At 57.0% G+C, this 18,235-nt stretch overlaps 1 protein-coding gene across 1 annotated transcript; it reads right to left on the bottom strand.

The window, feature by feature from the left end:
- Positions 1-6,078: 6,078 nt before the first annotated feature.
- Positions 6,079-16,842, bottom strand: SERPINA1 (serpin family A member 1). Its single transcript, XM_036278366.1, has 5 exons — positions 16,578-16,842; positions 11,050-11,684; positions 9,110-9,380; positions 7,717-7,864; positions 6,079-6,345 (listed from the first exon to the last, which is right to left on the bottom strand). The coding sequence occupies exons 2-5, from the start codon at positions 11,678-11,680 to the stop codon at positions 6,154-6,156; spliced, it is 1,242 nt and encodes a 413-aa protein (XP_036134259.1). The 5' UTR covers positions 11,681-11,684; positions 16,578-16,842; the 3' UTR covers positions 6,079-6,153.
- Between the last annotated feature and the right edge of the window lie 1,393 nt (positions 16,843-18,235).

Raw genomic sequence — 18,235 nt, forward strand, 5'->3', positions numbered from 1 at the left:
CTCACGCAGCAGGTAGAATTCACTTATTCTCCGGAGAGACTCACTGGGCTGGACTCATCTCTCAGGCTGTTCCACAGCCTCTCACAACTTCACCTACTTATGGGGCATCTCCGGGGGGTGGGATGCCAAGTTCCATGGCCCAGTAACTGACCCCCCATCATGCAGGAAGTGAATCTGGGGAGCCAGCGAGGGCCTGACATTATCGGAGGGCCTTGCTGTCCCTCCCTGAAGCAACCTAGTCCAGTGGAACCAGCAGGTGCAAGGCCACCTGGAGGGTGGGGTGACGGGAGCCCATGGCCATGCAAGATCAAAGATTCATCTTGCTTTGATGCCCACCTCACAGATCTGTTAAGAGGAGTAAATGATTAAAACATATCCAGACCCAGGAACTGTGCCTGAGATCTTGTTGATCTTTCATAAATATCTACAGCTTGAAGTCACAGGGCTTGTGGCCACCAAGGTTCCAGTCCTAGAAAAACTCACGTCGGGACCTGGCATCGGCCTCCAGAGTCCACTCATCCAGGCACAGAAGGGAGATAACAGGTCCCTGCCAAGTGCCAAGGCTCAGAGTGACCATGTGAAAGAATGACATTGGGCTGCCCTGATGAAGTTAGAATCTTGTAGAATATCAATTCATCAAGGGACCTTAGTGTTCTTATTTTGCTCGTGAGAAAACCCAGGCTCACAGAGGGGAAGTGAGCTTCCCGGCTCCTGGGGCACGTCAGTGGTCGGCCTGAGAAAAGATCTCGGGCTGTCTGACTCCCAGCTCAGGGTCCATGGAAGCAAACTGTTGCATATCTGCAATTTACTCCTCTGTTAATTTCCTGTCAGTGAATCGAGAGACAGGGAAGTGGGAAGCTAGCCCTGCACTATTACTTTGGGAATCTACAGTCTTGATTAGTATTTAATATTAGGTAAGAATCGGCACTAAAAAACACTTTGCAGAATAATCCATAGAAGAAACTGAACGAGTTAGGACTCCTTATCCCCATTTTGGAGCACTGGAAACTGAGGCACGCAGAGAACGAAAATGCTCATGGCTCTACAGTAACTGGAGGCTGAGTTGGGATTCTTGAATTCCTTCTGCTGTGTGATACTGCCTTTCGCATTGTCATTGTCACAGTTAATGCTGAAAGTCACCCGAGAACGAAAGGAAATTGCAGTGATGATACAGTGATAAAATCAATGCAGTCTTGTTCTCTGTATCCATGAGCCTATTTCTATTTTGTTTGTTAGTTTACTTTGTTCATTAGAGTCTACGTATTAGGGAAATCATGGTACTTGTCTTTCTCTGACTGGCTTATTTCACTTAGCACCGTGCTCTCCAGGCCCATCTGTGTGGTCGTAGAAGATAAGAGTTCCTTCGTTTTTATTGCCAAGTAGTATTGCATTGTGTAAATGTACCACAGCTTTTAAAATATATATATATATATATATATATATATATATATATATATATATATATTTTATTGATTTTTAGAGAGAGAGGAAGGGGGAGGGAGAAAGAGAGAAGCATCCACGTGAGAGAGAAACATCAGTTGGCTGCCTCCTGTTCGTCCCCTACTGGTGATCGAGCCCGCCACCCAGGCATGTGCCCTGATCCAGAATGGAACCCCAGCCTTTCAGTGCATGGGGTGCCCAAGTGAATTACACCCCCCAGCGCACACCACAGCTTTCTCATCCACTCGTCTACTGATGGCCCTTGGGCTGCTTCCAGAAAACAACACAAACCCAACAGACACAGACAATAGTACGGTGACTGCCAGAGGGCAAGGGGGTGAGGTGGGGAGGGCGAGGGGGATAAGTGGTGGGGGAAGGAGGCTTGGCTTGGGCGATGCAGAGTGCGGATGCTGCATTATAGACTTGCACGCTTGAGACCTGTGTGGCTTTATTAATCAATGCCACCCCAACACATTTAATAAAAAATAAAATTAAACATATTTCTAACGTACTCTGTTCGCTGTGTTCTCTGTGAAAGTCCCACCATGACATTAAAATCATTCTAACAGTGCTGATTTCCACTGCATGATGTCCACTCTGTTCCCTGATAACCAAAGTGATAAAAAGTGGAACACAGTGAGCACCTGGTCGGGAAGGCGGCTTGGACGTCAGAGAGGAAATGTCCCTGGTAATGATCTGCCAACCCCACCTGGGGTCAGGCCTTCCCTGCGGGACTGTCCTGCTGTTGCCCGGTCCTGTGTGACTTCACAGAGCACCCCCCCCATTTCCTGGCACGTGCTCACCACAGCATCTGGACTGTTCCCCCTGGCATGAGCTCACCACCCCCGTTCTGGCACTTTCTAAGGTTTCCTCCTGAGGGTTGCTTCTGCCTTCCCCTGCCCTTTCTGTTCTAAGCCATCATCGAAGGCTTGCTTCTTAGGTGACGATTTCCTTGAGGGCGTTTTCTCTGAGTCTAGTCGTGTCCATCAGGAGGGGCTGGGTTTTGCCGTGGTAACAAAGAGCTCAGAATCTCAATGGCTAGCACCCTGAACTGCTGCCTTCGTCCTCGCTGGGAGGGAGCTGCCTGGGGAGTGTGCCTTCTCTGATTTCTCCTCCCAGGAGCCCTGATTCCATTAGTCCTCCAAGGCTGGGCGCAGTCTCATTCGGAAGCTGCCCCCAGGGCCTGGCCAGGAGTGTGGCTGTGTGCTTTGCCGGCAGGACCGGTGTGACTACCCAACAGAGGACAGCGCAGAAGGGCCCAGCCCCTCGGAGCTCTCAGGCCGCCCAGGTTGTGCGTGGGTGTCTGTGGATCATCGCTGACGGCTCTGGAAGGACTCTGAGGTGCGTTCACCCTGCTGCAAGGCCCGACTTGTTGCCATCTTAGACCAGCATTCTTCGAGGGTGGGACCTGGGTCTCCTTCTCTCTGTCCCCGGGGTTTTGCAGGTACTCAGCCAATGTTTGCATTTTCTTGTCGAACAAATGCCCACCCCATGGGCTTTTGGAGAGGATCACGGGAGCCCGTGGGGTGGAAATCAGTACGTACTCTGCATTTCCCATTTCTGAATCCGTGCACATGTATGAGAACCTGGAAGCCTCCTTGCCCTTGCTCTTTATTTTAATGAATGAGGTGCAGTAGGCCCCAGCATTCAGGGCAGGGCTTGCCCTCGAACTCAACAACTTGTTTTTTCTGCTTCAAGTGAATTGCTGTGTCTTTCCCTGCACACTGGTGGAGAGGTTCAGTGACTGTCACTGCCGGGCTGCCCCTGCCTCAGCCCAGAGGCTGCCTGTGTGTCTCCTTCTCATCTGTCTCAGAGAGGAGCCGGGTCCCTGCTGGAGGGGAAACCCACCGCACCAGCCTAGAATCCCGGCAGCTGAGTCTTCGGCTGGCTTAGGCCGGAGAGGTGGCGCCGTGTGGGCTGGGAGGTTGGGACTGCTCTAAGATCTGAGAGGGTCTGGAGAAGGCGGCCCGGGCTTCTAGGCCTACGCCTTCCACTCGGCTGGATTCCGTGTCCCCACCGGCAGTGGGGTACCGATTCCTAGCCTCTGCCCCTCAAGGCAAGGCTGAGGCTGGTGGCTGTCCCGCCTGGTTTGTGGCACACTCTTGTCCTCCTTATGACAAGGCCGCCCTGATGCTTTGCCCACCCCACGAAGGAACTCTCTCGGTTCCCATCGGAGCCGGTGAGTTCTCCTCCGGGTGCTTTCAGCCCAGAGTGGGCTGTCTGCCCAGCGTCCAGACGAATGTCACGGCCTTTGTTCCAGCGGAATGACGGTATCTTAGGGGAGGGCCCCCAGCGCTTCCCGCCTCCATGGCCTTTCTCTGGACGCCGAGGATCTCCACCTGCCATTGCAGCTGCGCCCCTCCCCCCGGAAACCAGCACCAGGGAGTGGGAGGTGAGGACTGTGTGCTCCTAGCCTCGGGTGGGAGGAGCTATAGCAGATCAGCTGCTTCCCACCAGGGCGGCCGGGTGTTTTTCTTGCAGAGGTGTGTGCTGGGGCCCCCAGGCTTCCTCATACTTCAAGGAGGAATTCAGCTCTGCATAAGTCCGGGGGGGGGGGGCATCTGGAGGGAGTGTAGGTAATGTGAGGTTTGGAGGAACGAGGAAGCCCCTGAAGCCAGTTCTGCCACTTACAAGCTCCATGACTTTGAGCAAGAACACTGGCCTCCCTGAGCCTCGGTGTCCTCATCTGTGGAATGGGCGTATAGGAGCAGAGCAGCTCTGCTCACGCACCAGCGACGCTCGAGGAGTCAGTGACACGGTGTTTGAATAGCCCTCCCAGGGAGTCAGGCTTACAGGACAAGCCTGTGACGCCCCAGATGAAGGCCCTGCCACTGGCACTCGGCTCCGCTGCCCTTCAGAAGCTGCTTTGACTGTCCCTCGTGAGCCTCACACCAGCTCAGGGAGGTTTTATGCTCATAGGGGTATACGGAGGCCGGAGAGGTTTGGCGACTTCTCTACCCACACAGCTGGAAAGTGGCAGAGTCTGAGCTCGATCCAGGTCCTTAGACCCTCAGGTCTGGCATCGCTGTAGGTATTTGACAATGTTAGTATCATTTTAGTGGAAGTTAGAAGTCTTCGGGCAGGGAAAATGCAAGCGAATAGGAGGCTTATTTGGGAAATCGTTGAATCTTCACCCACAACATTGAATAATGTGAAACTGCACATATGTGGCATTTTGACTTAAAAAGTATAAATTTCTATGACTCAGCCTTCCTTTTTTCTTTTAATCCTCACCCGAGGATATTTTTACATTTATCTTCAGACAGAGTTGGGGGTGGGAGGGGGGAGAGAAACAAACATCAATGTGAGAGAGACACATTGAGTGTCTGCTGCCTACACGACCCCACCGGGGGTCAGGGACTAACTGCAACTGAGGTGTACATGCCCTTGGCCGGAACCGAACCCGGGACTCTTTGGTCCACAGGCTGACGCTCTAACTGCTGAGCCAAACTGGCCAGGGCTCAACCTTCTTCTTTAGGTAGACATTCAAGCCCAGCGAGTGGCTTAGATTGTGATTGTAGATGTGTGTGGGATGGGGCCGTCTTTCCCCAGGACAAGCCCATTCCCAGGGAGCTGGCTCCTGCAGCCTGGGAGTCCAGCCGGGCTCCCGAGTGCTGTAGATCTCCAACAGGGCCTTGGAGGGCGGGAAGGAGCCAGGTGGCCCCTAGTGAAAAAGGGCTACTCTCAGGACAGCCTCTAGCTGAGGGCCAGGAGCAGTGGTTCCCAGTGAGCACCACGTGGACAGCCACGGGGCAGGACAAAGCAAGGCAAAATGTGTCCCCTTCAGGGCTCAGCCAGGGGAGGGCAGGCAGGGCCAGTGAGGTTGATGGCGTGTCACACTTCCTCCCCGTGACTGAGGAATCGTTATCATGGCTGCATGATGAGGGAGGACAAGAGGATGTAGGGTACGTGTTTTGGGGGTGACTGTCCTGCTGAGTTTAAGCAGGTGATATAGACCAAGACCAGATACCTTGTCTTCACTGAGGGAGAAGAGCCCGGCTTCTGGGAGCGTGTGTCTGCGGGCCTGGGGTAGAGCCGGACTGACAAGGACAGAATACACGTTCAGCCTCCTTGGCCGGGGCTCCTGGACAGGTCAGCCAGAGCCGTTTGCAAGAAAGACCTGTGAGCAATCGGGTCCCTCGCCTGGCTCAGGTGACAGTGGATGAGAAGGGACCTGGTCCTCTCCCTCTGCTGCTGGAGACGTGGCAGCTAAGTGCCCCGTGTGAGCTGGAGGGGCCGAGGCAGGAGGGCAGCCTGTGGTGGGTGCTAGCAGCCTGCCGGGCGGGGCTGTCACGGGGACTCGCAGGGGTGGCTCCCCAGGAGGACCTGGTGGACGCTTGGTGGAGGCAGGGCCCGGGGCTGGAGTTTGAACTGTATGTTCCCCCTTAGCAGTTCCCAGACAGGGCAGGGCGCCGGGAGCCTTTCCGTCGTGATGGGGAAGCGGCGGGAGCCGTAGCTGGCAGCCAGCATGCCATCCCGGCCACGCGCAGCGCGGGACAGTGTACGCGTTCCAGACACACCGACACAGTGGGTGCGCGAACTGTCCCTGGGGTGCCTTCCGCACACATGCGGGGCTAAAGTGAGACTCAGAAGACAAGAGGATGAGGGATTTGCATGTCACACTCAAGGTTGGGCCGGGCCAGTCATTCTTTATTGTCACTTAGGGAGGGGACCTGGCCTGGGAGGGGAGGGCTGCACCAGAGAGGCAGTTAGTTATTTTTTAGTGGGATTCACCACCTTCCCCACAAAGAGGGGACTTTTGGTGTTTCTGTCGTAGATGATGGTGAGGAAGGGTCTGTTAAACGTTACGGTCGGGGGAATCGACATCGGAATGGCTTCCAGAAGTGTGGCCCCAGCAGCTTCTGTCCCTTTCTCATCGATGGTCAGCACGGCCTTATGCAGGGCCTGGAGGGGACAGCACAGAAGGTGTAGCAGACACAGGCAGCCCATCCCCACCCCGGCCCGGGAGCAAGGCCCGGTGAAGACAGTGGTACCCAGGGAGGGGCTTCCCAGAGCCTATGTCCAAAACTGTCCTCCCAGCCAGCTCCTCCCTCCCGCGGGCACACAGGCCTGTCCCTGCCCGGCCAGCTCCTCCCTCCCGCGGGCACACAGGCCTGTCCCTGCCCGGCCAGCTCCTCCCTCCCGCGGGCACACAGGCCTGTCCCTGCCCGGCCAGCTCCTCCCTCCCGCGGGCACACAGGCCTGTCCCTGCCCGGCCAGCTCCTCCCTCCCGCGGGCACACAGGCCTGTCCCTGCCCGGCCAGCTCCTCCCTCCCGCGGGCACACAGGCCTGTCCCTGCCCGGCCAGCTCCTCCCTCCCGCGGGCACACAGGCCTGTCCCTGCCCGGCCAGCTCCTCCCCCCCGCGGGCACACAGCCCTGTCCCTGCCCGGCCAGCTCCTCCCCCCCGCGGGCACACAGGCCTGTCCCTGCCCGGCCAGCTCCTCCCCCCCGCGGGCACACAGGCCTGTCCCTGCCCGGCCAGCTCCTCCCCCCTGCGGGCACACAGGCCTGTCCCTGCCCGGCCAGCTCCTCCCTCCCGTGGGCACACAGGCCTGTCCCTGCCCGGCCAGCTCCTCCCTCCCGCGGGCACACAGGCCTGTCCCACCTCTGCAAGGTCCTTGCCAGACGCCACCTGCGCACCCTCACTTCTTCCTGACCCACGTGCTCAACCTCCCTGGAGACACCCCACCCCTCAGGAGGTAGAAGATGACTGGAACTTTGGGTCTCCTGACATGTCTCTCCTTTCTAGTATCTGATTGTAAGCTCCTTGGGGACCAGGGCTTAGATGGGGACCTTCCCAGTGTCTAGTTCACAGCCAGGCACTCAGTTCGTAGCCAGTCTAGCACTGTAGTTGTTTCCTCGGTCACCTTCAAGGCTCCCGAATAAGTGGCATCTTTAGCCAAAATCACTCATTAACTTGGACTTGCTGATTCAGCAGTGGCTCCCAGTGTCACAGGATGTGGGGGCCTAAAGTCCTTTGAAATCCCTGACCCCCGTCTGTCTTTGTAAATATGGGTCCCTCGAGGCTCAAAGAAGGGAAGACCCTGACCACAGATGAGACAGAGGGTCAGTGACACCACCGCAGAGGATGTCGCTAAAATACCAGAACACGAGAGGCCGCCCCCCTCAGTCAGTCACCGGACCACACCCCAATCTTGGGGAGTCCAGTGGCATTCCTGAGACTCAGTCTGTAGGGTGCATGTGTCCCTGTGCCCCTCCCCCTGAGCTGCAGCCCGTACACATTCTGACCCAGGGAAGCCAGGGACAAGCTCACCTTGGACAGCTTCAAGGGTACTTCCTCACTGATCCCCGAGAGCTCAGCCCCGTTACTGAAGACCCTGGCGATGCCCAGTTTGCCCAGGAAGGTTTCCAGATCATAGGTCCCAGAAATGGACAGTTTGGGCAAAAGTAAACTGGCAGACCTGTGAAGATGGATAGAAAACAAAGGAATTTCTCAACATTGAAAGTTTTTCTCTTCTGGTCATTTCTCCCACTTGGCACCCTGTCTCTCTGCCCACGGGAGGATGGGGATCGGTGTTGGTTTATTGTAATTTTAGGGGCTCTACCCCTGCTTCAGAGAATGTTAGAATGATGCGGGTCCTCTTGTTCTGAAAGTCTCTCAAATGCCACCTCCTCTGAGAAGCCCTCTGGGAGATCCAGGGTGTCCTCCGGAGGCACTTTGCACCCTGCCCTGCAGGGTTTGGTCACCCCCAGACTGGGACTTCGGGGCTGGAATCCCAGCAGAACGTGGGGCGTGGTGCCAGGTGCTGAGTGACATTTGCCCAGTGACTGATGAGTGATGCATGGGGCTGACGACTGAGCCCTTGGTTGCCATGGGGACCAAGTGTGGCCCTGAGAAGGGTGGACATGAGGGAGCTGCCTGGCGCTTGGGTGCGATTTCGCCTCTCCTTGTTTTCTCTTCTCAACTGCAGTGTAGGAACACAGGGCTGGGGTTGGGTGGGTAGAGGTATTCATACGTCTCTCTTAATTTTAACCTCATATTGTTTTGTATTTTTATATTCATCTATACATATGTTTATAAGGTATTCTTTTATGCATTATTTTACATTTTGATTTATTTGATTGTTTATATTGTGCATATGTAAGTATTTGTGTATATTTTTATATGCATGTTAAAATATTCATGAGGCTTGGCATTTGTGGATGCAGAGATATAGGTGCTAATTTCGGGTGCATGCTGAAATACTTCACTCCGGGGGACCCAGTGAAACCACACTGACCTAGTGACAACAGAACCGGAACCTCCCTGCCCTGGGCCTTGGCTTCTCCGGCCTCTCTGGGCAGCTTCTCCCGCTGCGCAGCCGTGTACACCTGTCTCTCCACTCCACCCGCGGTGGCCACCTCTGCCAGGAAGCCCACCTCTTCCTTCTGGTCTCTCTCTGTGTGTTAGTGCTACTCTTCCTGTACCTGCAGCTGGCACCAGGAAGGGGCACTGTCCCTGCTGGGGAGGAAGTCCCCAAGCACAGGACGTGTGCCTCCGGAGCTATGGGCACCGTCTCTCATGGCGGTGCTACCTGACCTGGTGCTGACCTCTGTCTGGAAGCACAAGGGCATGCACAGTTGCATGGCCCACGGGATGAGGGTCCACTCTCACCCCCTCTGGCCAGATAGGGTGTGGCTGGCCAGCCTCTGGCTCGGGATGTCACCTGTGGTGTTTCTTTTCCAGGAACTTGGCAAGGTCTTCCGTGGTCAGCGTGTCCTCCAGATGGTGCAGTTTCCCCTCGTCGGGCAAGATGAAGAAGGCGGTGGCGTTGCCCACATAGTCCATGAGCAGCACCCAGCTGGAGAGCTTGTCGCAGTGGTACAGGTCAAACATGCCCAGGCGCTGCATCATGGGCACCTTGACAGTGGTGGCCGCATCCACGTGGAAGTCCTCTTCAGTGGTCTGGTCCACATCGAAGGGCTTCACCCATTTTCCTGGAGAGAGGTGAAGGGGCATGTCAGGCAGGGATGGGAAAGGGTCAGGTACCTGTGGTAGAATGAAGGAGCCCGGAGCCTCCTCGATGAGATGTCTGTCTCTGAGCCTCAGTTTCCCCATCTGTAAAATGGAGCCAAAATGAACGTCGGTGCACTGAGAGGGCTTTTGTGAGGATGATGCCAGACAGGAAGAGGGTCCCACTGTTCTATGTTGTAGAGGCCCAGGGATGCCAATCTGGCTGGGCAGAGTAAGCATTTTAACTTGTATTTCCTGTCTGTTTAATTGGGGGTTGCTTGGAAGATGCTGATTGAAAATGACATCAGTCATACTTGGCACCTCCTTGTCTGAGTCTCCCTGCCCCTTGGTAATCAGAGGTTCTTATCATTCAGGGAAATCACTCTTGTTCTTACTCTGATGGCCTTTTCCTGGAACAGCATGTGAAGTGCGGAGGCCTGGGCATCACCCCTCCACTAGACTGAGAGACCGGCACCATCCTGGCAAGTCAGAGGGGACTGGAGCCTTGGGGACCCTTGAGCTCGTTTCTCATTGGATGGAAGATGGAGACTGAGGCTGGAGAGGGACAGGACCCGCCTGAAGTCCCACAGCGGAGCTGGGACCCAAGATGCACCTGCTCGGCCTCAGCACTCCATCGCTGTCTTCTGCCTCAGGTCAAGGAGCCAGCAGTGTGAAGGAAGCAGCCCCTGCCCTTGACTGTCACCTCCCTGTGCCAGGCTATTTCCATGGACTGTTTCCACAGCCTCAGAATGCCCTCCGGGGCCCACAGGCTTCCGACGTCCCATCACCCCGAGGGAGGAAGGCAGGCTGAAATCCCAGTTCAGTTGAGCACCTACTTGGTGAGCCCATAGTCGTAATGTGTGCTCCTTACAGAAACCTGCCAACGAAGGGATTCTTATGTTCATGTTCCAGATTGGAAACTGGAACCTCAGAGAGGTGACATGGCCCGGCCGGTGTGGCTCAGTGGTTGAGCATCGACCCATGCTCCAGGTGATTGCCAGTTCAATTCCTGGCTGGGGTGCATGCCCAGGTGTGGGCCCAGTCCCCAGTGGGGGCATGCAGGAGGCAGCCAATAGATGTTCTCTCTTATTGATGTTTCTATCTCTCCCTCTCCCTTCCTTTCTCTCTAAAATCAACGAAGAAAAAATAATAATAAAAAAAGAGGTAAAATGACTTGCTGATAATCAAATAGCTAATAAGTGGCCGAGGCAGGATTTGAACCCCGGTCTTTCTGACTCCAAAGCTGTCGCTCCTTCCACTACACTAGTGTTGTTCAAAGTATGTTTCAGGAAACCTTGTTCCTTTCATACACTCTGCTAAAGTTTGTTTTTCTGGCTCTCTGTTTGGTGGGGGGCATTGCACATTTTACCCCCCTCCCTGGTAGAGATTTACGATGCACATGAGAATGTGTACCAAAGGCTCTGACAAGTCCTGCAGGGAAGATGATGCTTTGACTGTTTGACCCATGGCTCGCTAACCTTGTTTGATCATGGGAAGTTTTTTCATGGGTGTGTGAGGAAAATGGAATTACCCCTGCAGAGATGCATAGTCAGGTCTCATCGTGCACTGCCAAGGAAAGTCTAAGAACTAATGTTTGAGAATATTTTTGGATGTTCCCATGGGAACGAACTCAGGCTCGTTGTGCAGCCTTACCTTTGAAGAAGATGTAATTCACCAGAGTAAAAACTGTGTTTTCGTCAAGCTCTTTGACCAGATCCACAATTTTTCCTTGGGTCCCTTTCTCTACATAATCGTTGATGCGTTTCTTGGCTGCTTCAGAGTCCTGGAAGTTGACGGTGAAGGCTTCTGAGTGATACATCTTCTTGACATCCTCCAGAAACTTCTCCACTAGCTTCACGCTCTCATTGATGAACAAGGCATTGCCGGTGGTCAGCTGCAGCTGGCTGTCTGGCCGATTGAGGGTGTAAAGGAGACCCTCGAAGCCTTTGTGGATATCTGCCTCTGCTCTCTCTGTGAGGTTGAAATCTAGACCCTTCAGGATCTGGTTGTGAGTCTCACCCTTAGCCCCCAGGGAGAGCATGGCAAAGGCTGTGGCGATGCTCACTGGGGAGAAGAAGATGTTGGTGGTATTGGACTCATGGGCCACCTGGCGGTACAGGCTGAAAGCGAAGTCTGCCAGGTTCGGGGCGATCTTGTGGCTGGCTGTCTCATAATCGTGGTGGCATGCCTCTGTCTCCTGGACCGGGTCTCCCTGGACTGTGGCAGGGGCCAGGCAGCTCAGGCCTGCCAGCAGGAGGAGGCCCCACATGCTGGAGGATGGCATCGTCCTGCAAGAGAGAAGGGCATCACGCCCAAGTCAGGCCACACGATGAGTCCCCCCGGCCACGGGTTCACACCATGTAAACAACCAGGGTTTATTCAACATCTACTTTGTGCAGCCCTGTGCCAAGCATTTTGTACATCGTCATGGTAGAAAGACTCACCAGAATCACACACCCAGGTGGTCTGGGTATGGAGTCCATGTTCTGATGGCTCCACTAACATCTACAGTGACCCTGAGGTGCCCGTGCCAGATCCCCTGCCTTGTAATACGGAACACCAAGGCTGGGCTGCATAGTGTCCATGCTGATGATCACCCAGAAAGCAGCCAGCTCAGACCCAGGGATGACTGGATCTGGAACAGCCCCGGGAGGGCTGCATCGAATTCAGTTATTTAATGGGCCACGAGGCCGCCGCCCAGAGGGGAAGGATCTTGCCCAATGACACATAGTCGAACACAGTGCAGCTTTGAGGAAACAGCCAGGTGGCTGTCTACTCGACACGCAGTGAGCCTCAGCCCCTGGCAGTTTCTCCCGTGCAGGAGGGCTGCCCTCACCGTGCGTCTCTGGTCTCAGCTACTGCACGGGGCCGCGGTGCCTGCAGCCCACTCGTCCTGGTCAGCACCCGGCTCTGGGCTCTACAGGACAAGGGTGTTCGAGTTGCTAGTCTCTCTAGTGGAGGGCGGTTGTGTATGTGTGTGTGTAGGCAGTGAAGCAAGCATCTCTTTTCTCTTCAGACAGACCTGAGTTCTAAGTACAAGTCATTTAGTGTCTCTGGCCCTCATTTTACCTCATATAGAAAGTGATGTTGAGCCCTGGCCAGTGTGGCTCAGTGGTTAGAGTGTCGGCCTGTGGACCAAGGGGTCTCAGATTGGATTCCCAGTCAAGGGCACATACCTGGGTTGCAGGTTTGATCTCTGGCCCTGGTTGGGGACCATGTGGGAGACCACCAATTGATATCTCTCTCCCATCAACGTTTCTCTCTCCCTCTCTCTTTCTCTCCCCACCCCCTCCCTTCCACTCTCTAGATAGAAAAAAAAGGCAAGTGAGGTCATTGGGAGAGTTTAGTGAGATACGTTTAGACCCCAAATCTGACATTGAGGGTGTCTGAGAGAGCAGCTCAGTGAGGGGGAGCAAGTGGGGGCCAGGCAGCAGGCCGGGAGGGGGATGTGCTCCATGCTGGGAAGACACGGGCGGCAAGGCCTAGGGCTGAACCAGTACGAGCAGATGCTCCCTGTGCCGCCCAGAGCAACGGGAGCCCAGCCTGCCCACGGCGCTCCCTCTCCTCTGATGTGCCCCAGCTCGGGCCACTAGCCTGCAGCCCCCCGGGCACAGCCTGCTCCCTGCACAGGTGGGAAACTGAGGTCTGAGCAGAGGAGCATGTGTCTGGGCCACCTAGCTGGCTATGACTCACATCACTGAGAGTCATTTTCATAAAGTACACAAAGGAGTCCTGGAATCTGGAATCTGGAAACTCCCCGGGGAGAAAGTTGGAAATAAAACATTCCGGGTTTCATCTACCCCTTGGACTCTTAACCATTTCTTTCCAACAAAAGGACCAAACGAAGCACAAGCTGGCGTCTCTCTGCCGGTCTTTCGGCCTTTAGGCTTGTAAATAACCCAGATGGAGCAGACCGTACGTTACCTAATATGTGTTTATATTTTTCTTGAACTAGCCTGTGGTTTTAGAGCCGATGACGGTGCTAAAATTAGTTCTGTGTGTTTGCACCTCCCTCCAGTTTCTGACGACACCTCCACTGGATTTTGGTGCGGGTCTTTGGGGTGACAGCAATGGGCCATCTTTCAGGACTCACAGATCAGGAGGCCTTGGGCCTTGGCGGGGTGGGGACGCTAACATGTGGGTGGCCCCTGGGCCAGAGGCTCGGCTTACAGTCCGCCAGGGCCACAGCTGTGCCTGGCCTGGGGCACGCTCTTCTCGTCCGGGGCCTAGCTCTCCCCGCCTGGTCAGTCGGGGTTGGGGTCCCTGTGTCCTAATGGTGGATTCTTAATTAGAAGGGTGTCCGGGTTTGGGGGAGCAGAATGTACTCCCTGTGGGGCGGGGTGGGGTGAGGTGCCCTCCCACTCAGCGGGCTGTCGGCCTCTGGGAAGGTGGCAAGACTAGCATGGGGCTGAGGTCAGAGGGGCTGCAGCCGAGTGACACTTGTCACCCCCAGTCCATCCTTCTGGGTGTGACCCCACCTTGCGGGTTCCTTCTTTTACAGTAAGGGGTGTGAGGCCCCGAGAGGGTCGGGGCCTTGCCAAGGCCCCATGTGAGTCAGTCACAAAGTGGTAACAAGCCTTGGTCCCTCCACCTGCCCTTCAGGCGAGACAGCTGTCCTCAGGGCTCAGACTCCGCCAATGTCAGAACAGGCCCTGGGGACTTGGCGTCGGTCTTGAGCCTCCCGTTGGCGTCATCTCGCCTCCCAGTCTGTTCCTTACAGCTTCGGCCCACGACTGCTGTCTCCGTGCCCTTCTGTCAAAGGCGGCACCCCTCCCCCAAGCCCAGTGCTGGGGAAGCCACTCAGGAAGGAGAAAGTAGGTGGGAAGTGCCCAGGGCGCGTGAATCAGGTGACATCTCCAGGGCCCAGGGCGGGTGGGAGCAGTCTCCGCCAGGTAGGGGAGAGGAGCGAGCCAGCCCTCTTGACTGTTCTCACACCATTTCCAGCCAGGAGCATAAAATGGATGACCGAGATGTCTCGGGTCCAGGGAAGCGCCCGCACCATCGGTCACAATGGCAGCCCGGGGGTGCCCAGCCCTACCTGCTATGGGCAAGTGCCTAAGTCGTTGGGACTTAGCTTCCTGTCTGCAAAGTGGAGAAAAGGGTTTCTTGCAGGATTGAGGTGACGAACAAACAGGGTGATGGGTGGGCAGGCCCCCCCAGGTGTGCAGGACTCCCCATATCTGCCCACAGGCTGGGGTCACGCGCAAGGACTGGCAGACTTCTTCCCGGCAAGTTGCCCCATTGCCCAGGACCAGAGAGGGGCCCCTGCTCAGCAATGAACCACCTCTGTGCCTGGAAACTTAAATGCAATTCTCCAAGTACCGATGGCCGGTGAGCTGCCGGACCCTGTGCCCAGCCAACGTCAGCACCCCGCCATCGTCACACTTCGTGAACTCCAGGCGTTTCGTGTGCTCCTTCCCATCTGATCTCTTCTCAAAGCCCACCCTCTGAAGTGGGGATTGTTATTAGCTCCATTTTATAGATGGAGAAACCGAGGCCTACAGAGGGTAAGGGACTCCCTGAAAACCATAGAGCTACTTGCTTATGGAGCTGGGATTGAACCCCAGGCATTTTGATTTCAGAACCTGGCATTTAACCCCTCTGTGTATAAAGCTGAAACCAGAGGCCTTGCAGCCGAAAAGGGCACAGATGGAGAGGCAGCATCGCCTGGGGCCAAGATCAGAGACCACGAGGCCCGAAGGCGCGAGTTCCATGCACCTCAGCTGCGTGACCTTGGGCAAGTGACCGGACCTCGCTTCCCTGGCCGGGGGCGCAGTTCCTGGCAGCGCTCTCTCTCGCACAGTGAACTGCCTGCAAACGTGGGCACGCGCCTGGCGCACAGCCTGCGCTCAGCGGGTCGGCCGGCACCGATGTGGCCCTTTCAGAGCCCTGTGCGGGTCTGGTGCCCTTGCCCTGGTCATCTTTGTAGCCCCACCTCCCAAATCCAGGGACGGAGCATTCACCCCGAGATCAGGGCCAGTGGGGGGAATGAGAAGAAAGGCAACGGTTATCTACATTTGGCCCAAGAAGCCGGAGAGGTTGAACAGCCGTCCGGGGCCCCTGCGCTGATGAGTCTGGGAGGCCGGCCGGAGTCCCATCCCCCAGCTGGTCCCTGAGACCCCGAGAACGCTTGTGGACAGTGGGAATGGGGTCAGGAGCGTGGGGTCTGGAACTACGTGGGCAGGGGCATCCTGGATGGTGTGTGATTTGGGGCAAGTTAGAAGCTTCTCTGCCCTCAGTGTCCTCTGTGCAGTGGGACGCGCCGCCGTGACCCCCTCAGGAGGCTGCTGTGAGCCTCAGTGCGAACCGCCTGTCGGCTCGGGAGCAGCGGCTGGAACCAGGGCTCGGGGGCATCGCGAGAGCGCCTCTCACGGGGTTCCTCCCAGGTTTCCCATCTGGCGCCGGAGCAGGGCACCCAGGGGCCCGCTGTACACATGGAGGCCCATTTGGATGCCTCTAGGCCAGTGGTTCTCAACCTGTGGGTCGCGACCCCTTGGGGGGTCGAACAACCCTTTCACAGGGGTCGCCTAAGACCATCAGAAAACACATATTTCCGATGGTCTTAGGAACCGGGACACCTCCTCTATCGTCTCCAGGGGTCCGCCCACTGCAGGTTCGCCCCCCGACGCGAGGAGCTGTGTTAAAGGGCCGCGGCATCAGCAAGGTGAGCACCACTGGTCTAGGCTGAGGCCTGGTACTCTCCTCGGGGCATTTCTGCAGAGGATGGAGGCCCGTGAGTGGCTGGAACTCGGCTTCCAGTCTGGCCTGCCTCCCCCACCAGGACCCTACGTTAGCCTGGACTCCTCACTGGGCCTGAATTTTCTCATCTGCCGAAAGGGAAAATGAGACCCACCCAGGAGCAGTGGAGGGGAGACCTGTAGGGGACAGCAGACAGGACAGACACAGGAGCTGTGCCCACAGAAGCATGCTCCCTCCTGGGTCCCAGGGCACCAGCGCCAGACCCCCACTCCCACTCCTGTTTACAGAGGGCCAGGTTATCCCCCTGCAAGTACGGAGGCCCCAGCAGGCTGAGAGAGCAGGACAGGGCCTCCAGGATGCTGTCGCTATGATGGCAGGAGGCCCACCCCACCCACTCCATCTGCCCTGCATCCCCGGGGCTGCCTGGGCAGGGACAGGACCCCGAGGCCCCCAGAGGCTCTCCTTGGGGAAGGAATACTTACGGTTTACTTTCCCAGGCCAGGGTGGTGACCAAGGCTGAGGAGACAGAGCCCTGTCCTTGTCCGTATTTAAGCAGTGGACTCGGGGGGCGACGCGGAAGGCTTCTGGTGAATATTAACTAAGGTCAGCTCAGTTATCGGAGGAGCAAACAGGGGCTAAGTCCATCTGCCAGACACTGAGCCGCCACCCACGCTGCCCGTGCCTGCTCCGCCCAGGGAACGCACAGCCCTCTGCTCCGGAGACCAAAGGATGTCATTGTACCCTGCTCGTAAACCGCAGCATCCTGCGTCCAGGGCAGGGTGGCATGACTCAGGGGCTCAGGAAAGCACCCTTCCTGGTGCTCCTCCCCCTGCGGAGGTCTCAGTGGCCGCCTTGTTGGAAGCGGGAGCTGCCTGGTGCTGGAGACGCACGGCTGCCCTGGGTGGGGTGCAGGGGCTCATGTGCCCATTAGCAGACAGGGAAACTGAGGCCTAGAGTGGAGGGGCTGCTCATTCAGAATCACTCAGCTGGCCTCAGATACAGAAGCCCTCTCCACCCCCTGAGGAGAAAGGGGGCTGGTGGTGGGGGCACGGCACTGCAGGTCGGCGCGGGTGGCCGTGGGCGCGGGCAGGGGCAGGGGCAGGGGCAGGGGCAGTGCAGGCAGAGGCGCTGCCCACCCCCCACCCCAACCCCCCCGAACCAGGAGGTGTTTTCACCCGCTTCCTGTGGCTGTCGGGACACAGGCTGGCTTCTGTGCAGGGCCAGGCCACAGGGGCTCTTTGTCCTGCACAGCCGTCCGCGGCCCTGCTCTCCAGGCCTCTTTGACCCCGAGGCGGCTCCGTCCCAGCAGCCTCCGGCCTGTTTCTGTGTCTCTGGGGCACAGCTGCCAGCAGACCCATGTGACCCACAGGCTGCTGGGACTTTCCTGGGAGACATGGTCTGTTCGGGGCTCCTGCAGGCCCTGGGGCACTGCTGGGGTGGGGGGCTCCACGGGCTGCGACCCCTGTAAGCACCCACGGCCGGCCGGTCTGGCACATAGAGCCTCACAGAGAGCTGGGGAACGGGTGGGGAGTGCATTTCGGTCCCCCTGCACTCCCCCGGTCATGGCTGTGGGACCCTGCCAGCGGATGACCTGCAGCTTCCTCGCTCCCCCTTCATTGGCAAGCTGTGACCTCCCCGTGGCTCGGTTTCCCCATGTGTAAAATGGGGGTCACGACAGTACCCCTCGGTGGACTGCTGGGAGGGTGCAATGCAGCAGGTCGCGGAAGCTCAGAGCCCAGGGCTGGTGCCCGCAGCAAGGCCTTCCGATGTTGCCTGCCCCCACTCGCCCTCCCTGGGTCTCCCCCGTGTCCCTGCAGGTGGGTGAGGGGCATTCCAGAAGCTTTCCTCCTGGCTTCTTTGTAACCCTGTGCGGGGACTATGCACCACCCTCCATGCGGAGCAGAGCTGAGCTCAGAGAGGGAGGACTCCCGTCCCCCACACCCTCCAGATTCCGGGTTCCACAGTCTGGCTGCAGGGCCCCGACTTCCCCTGAGCTGGCCGAGTGGGCAACTCTGCTGGGGCTCTAGGTCCACTGGCAGCTTAGAGAGCTAGGCTGCGGCTGAGGTGAGCCCGCCCTCCATACCTCTTGGGCGTTTCTACCCCCGTGTGCCTCAGTTATTCCGTCTGCACAGTGGAGCTC

The sequence above is a fragment of the Molossus molossus genome, unplaced genomic scaffold (assembly GCF_014108415.1).
Source record: "Molossus molossus isolate mMolMol1 unplaced genomic scaffold, mMolMol1.p scaffold_m16_p_1, whole genome shotgun sequence".
In the NCBI taxonomy this organism is placed as follows: domain Eukaryota; kingdom Metazoa; phylum Chordata; class Mammalia; order Chiroptera; family Molossidae; genus Molossus; species Molossus molossus.

Excerpts from the sequence above, each read along its gene's own strand:
- SERPINA1 (XM_036278366.1), bottom strand. The coding sequence starts at position 11,680 with ATGCCATCCTCCAGCATGTGGGGCCTCCTCCTGCTGGCAGGCCTGAGC. Across the intron at positions 9,381-11,049 it reads GAATTACATCTTCTTCAAAG|GAAAATGGGTGAAGCCCTTC; the intron begins GTAAGGCTGCAC and ends ACCTCTCTCCAG. Across the intron at positions 6,346-7,716 it reads TACCCTTGAAGCTGTCCAAG|GCCCTGCATAAGGCCGTGCT; the intron begins GTGAGCTTGTCC and ends TGTCCCCTCCAG.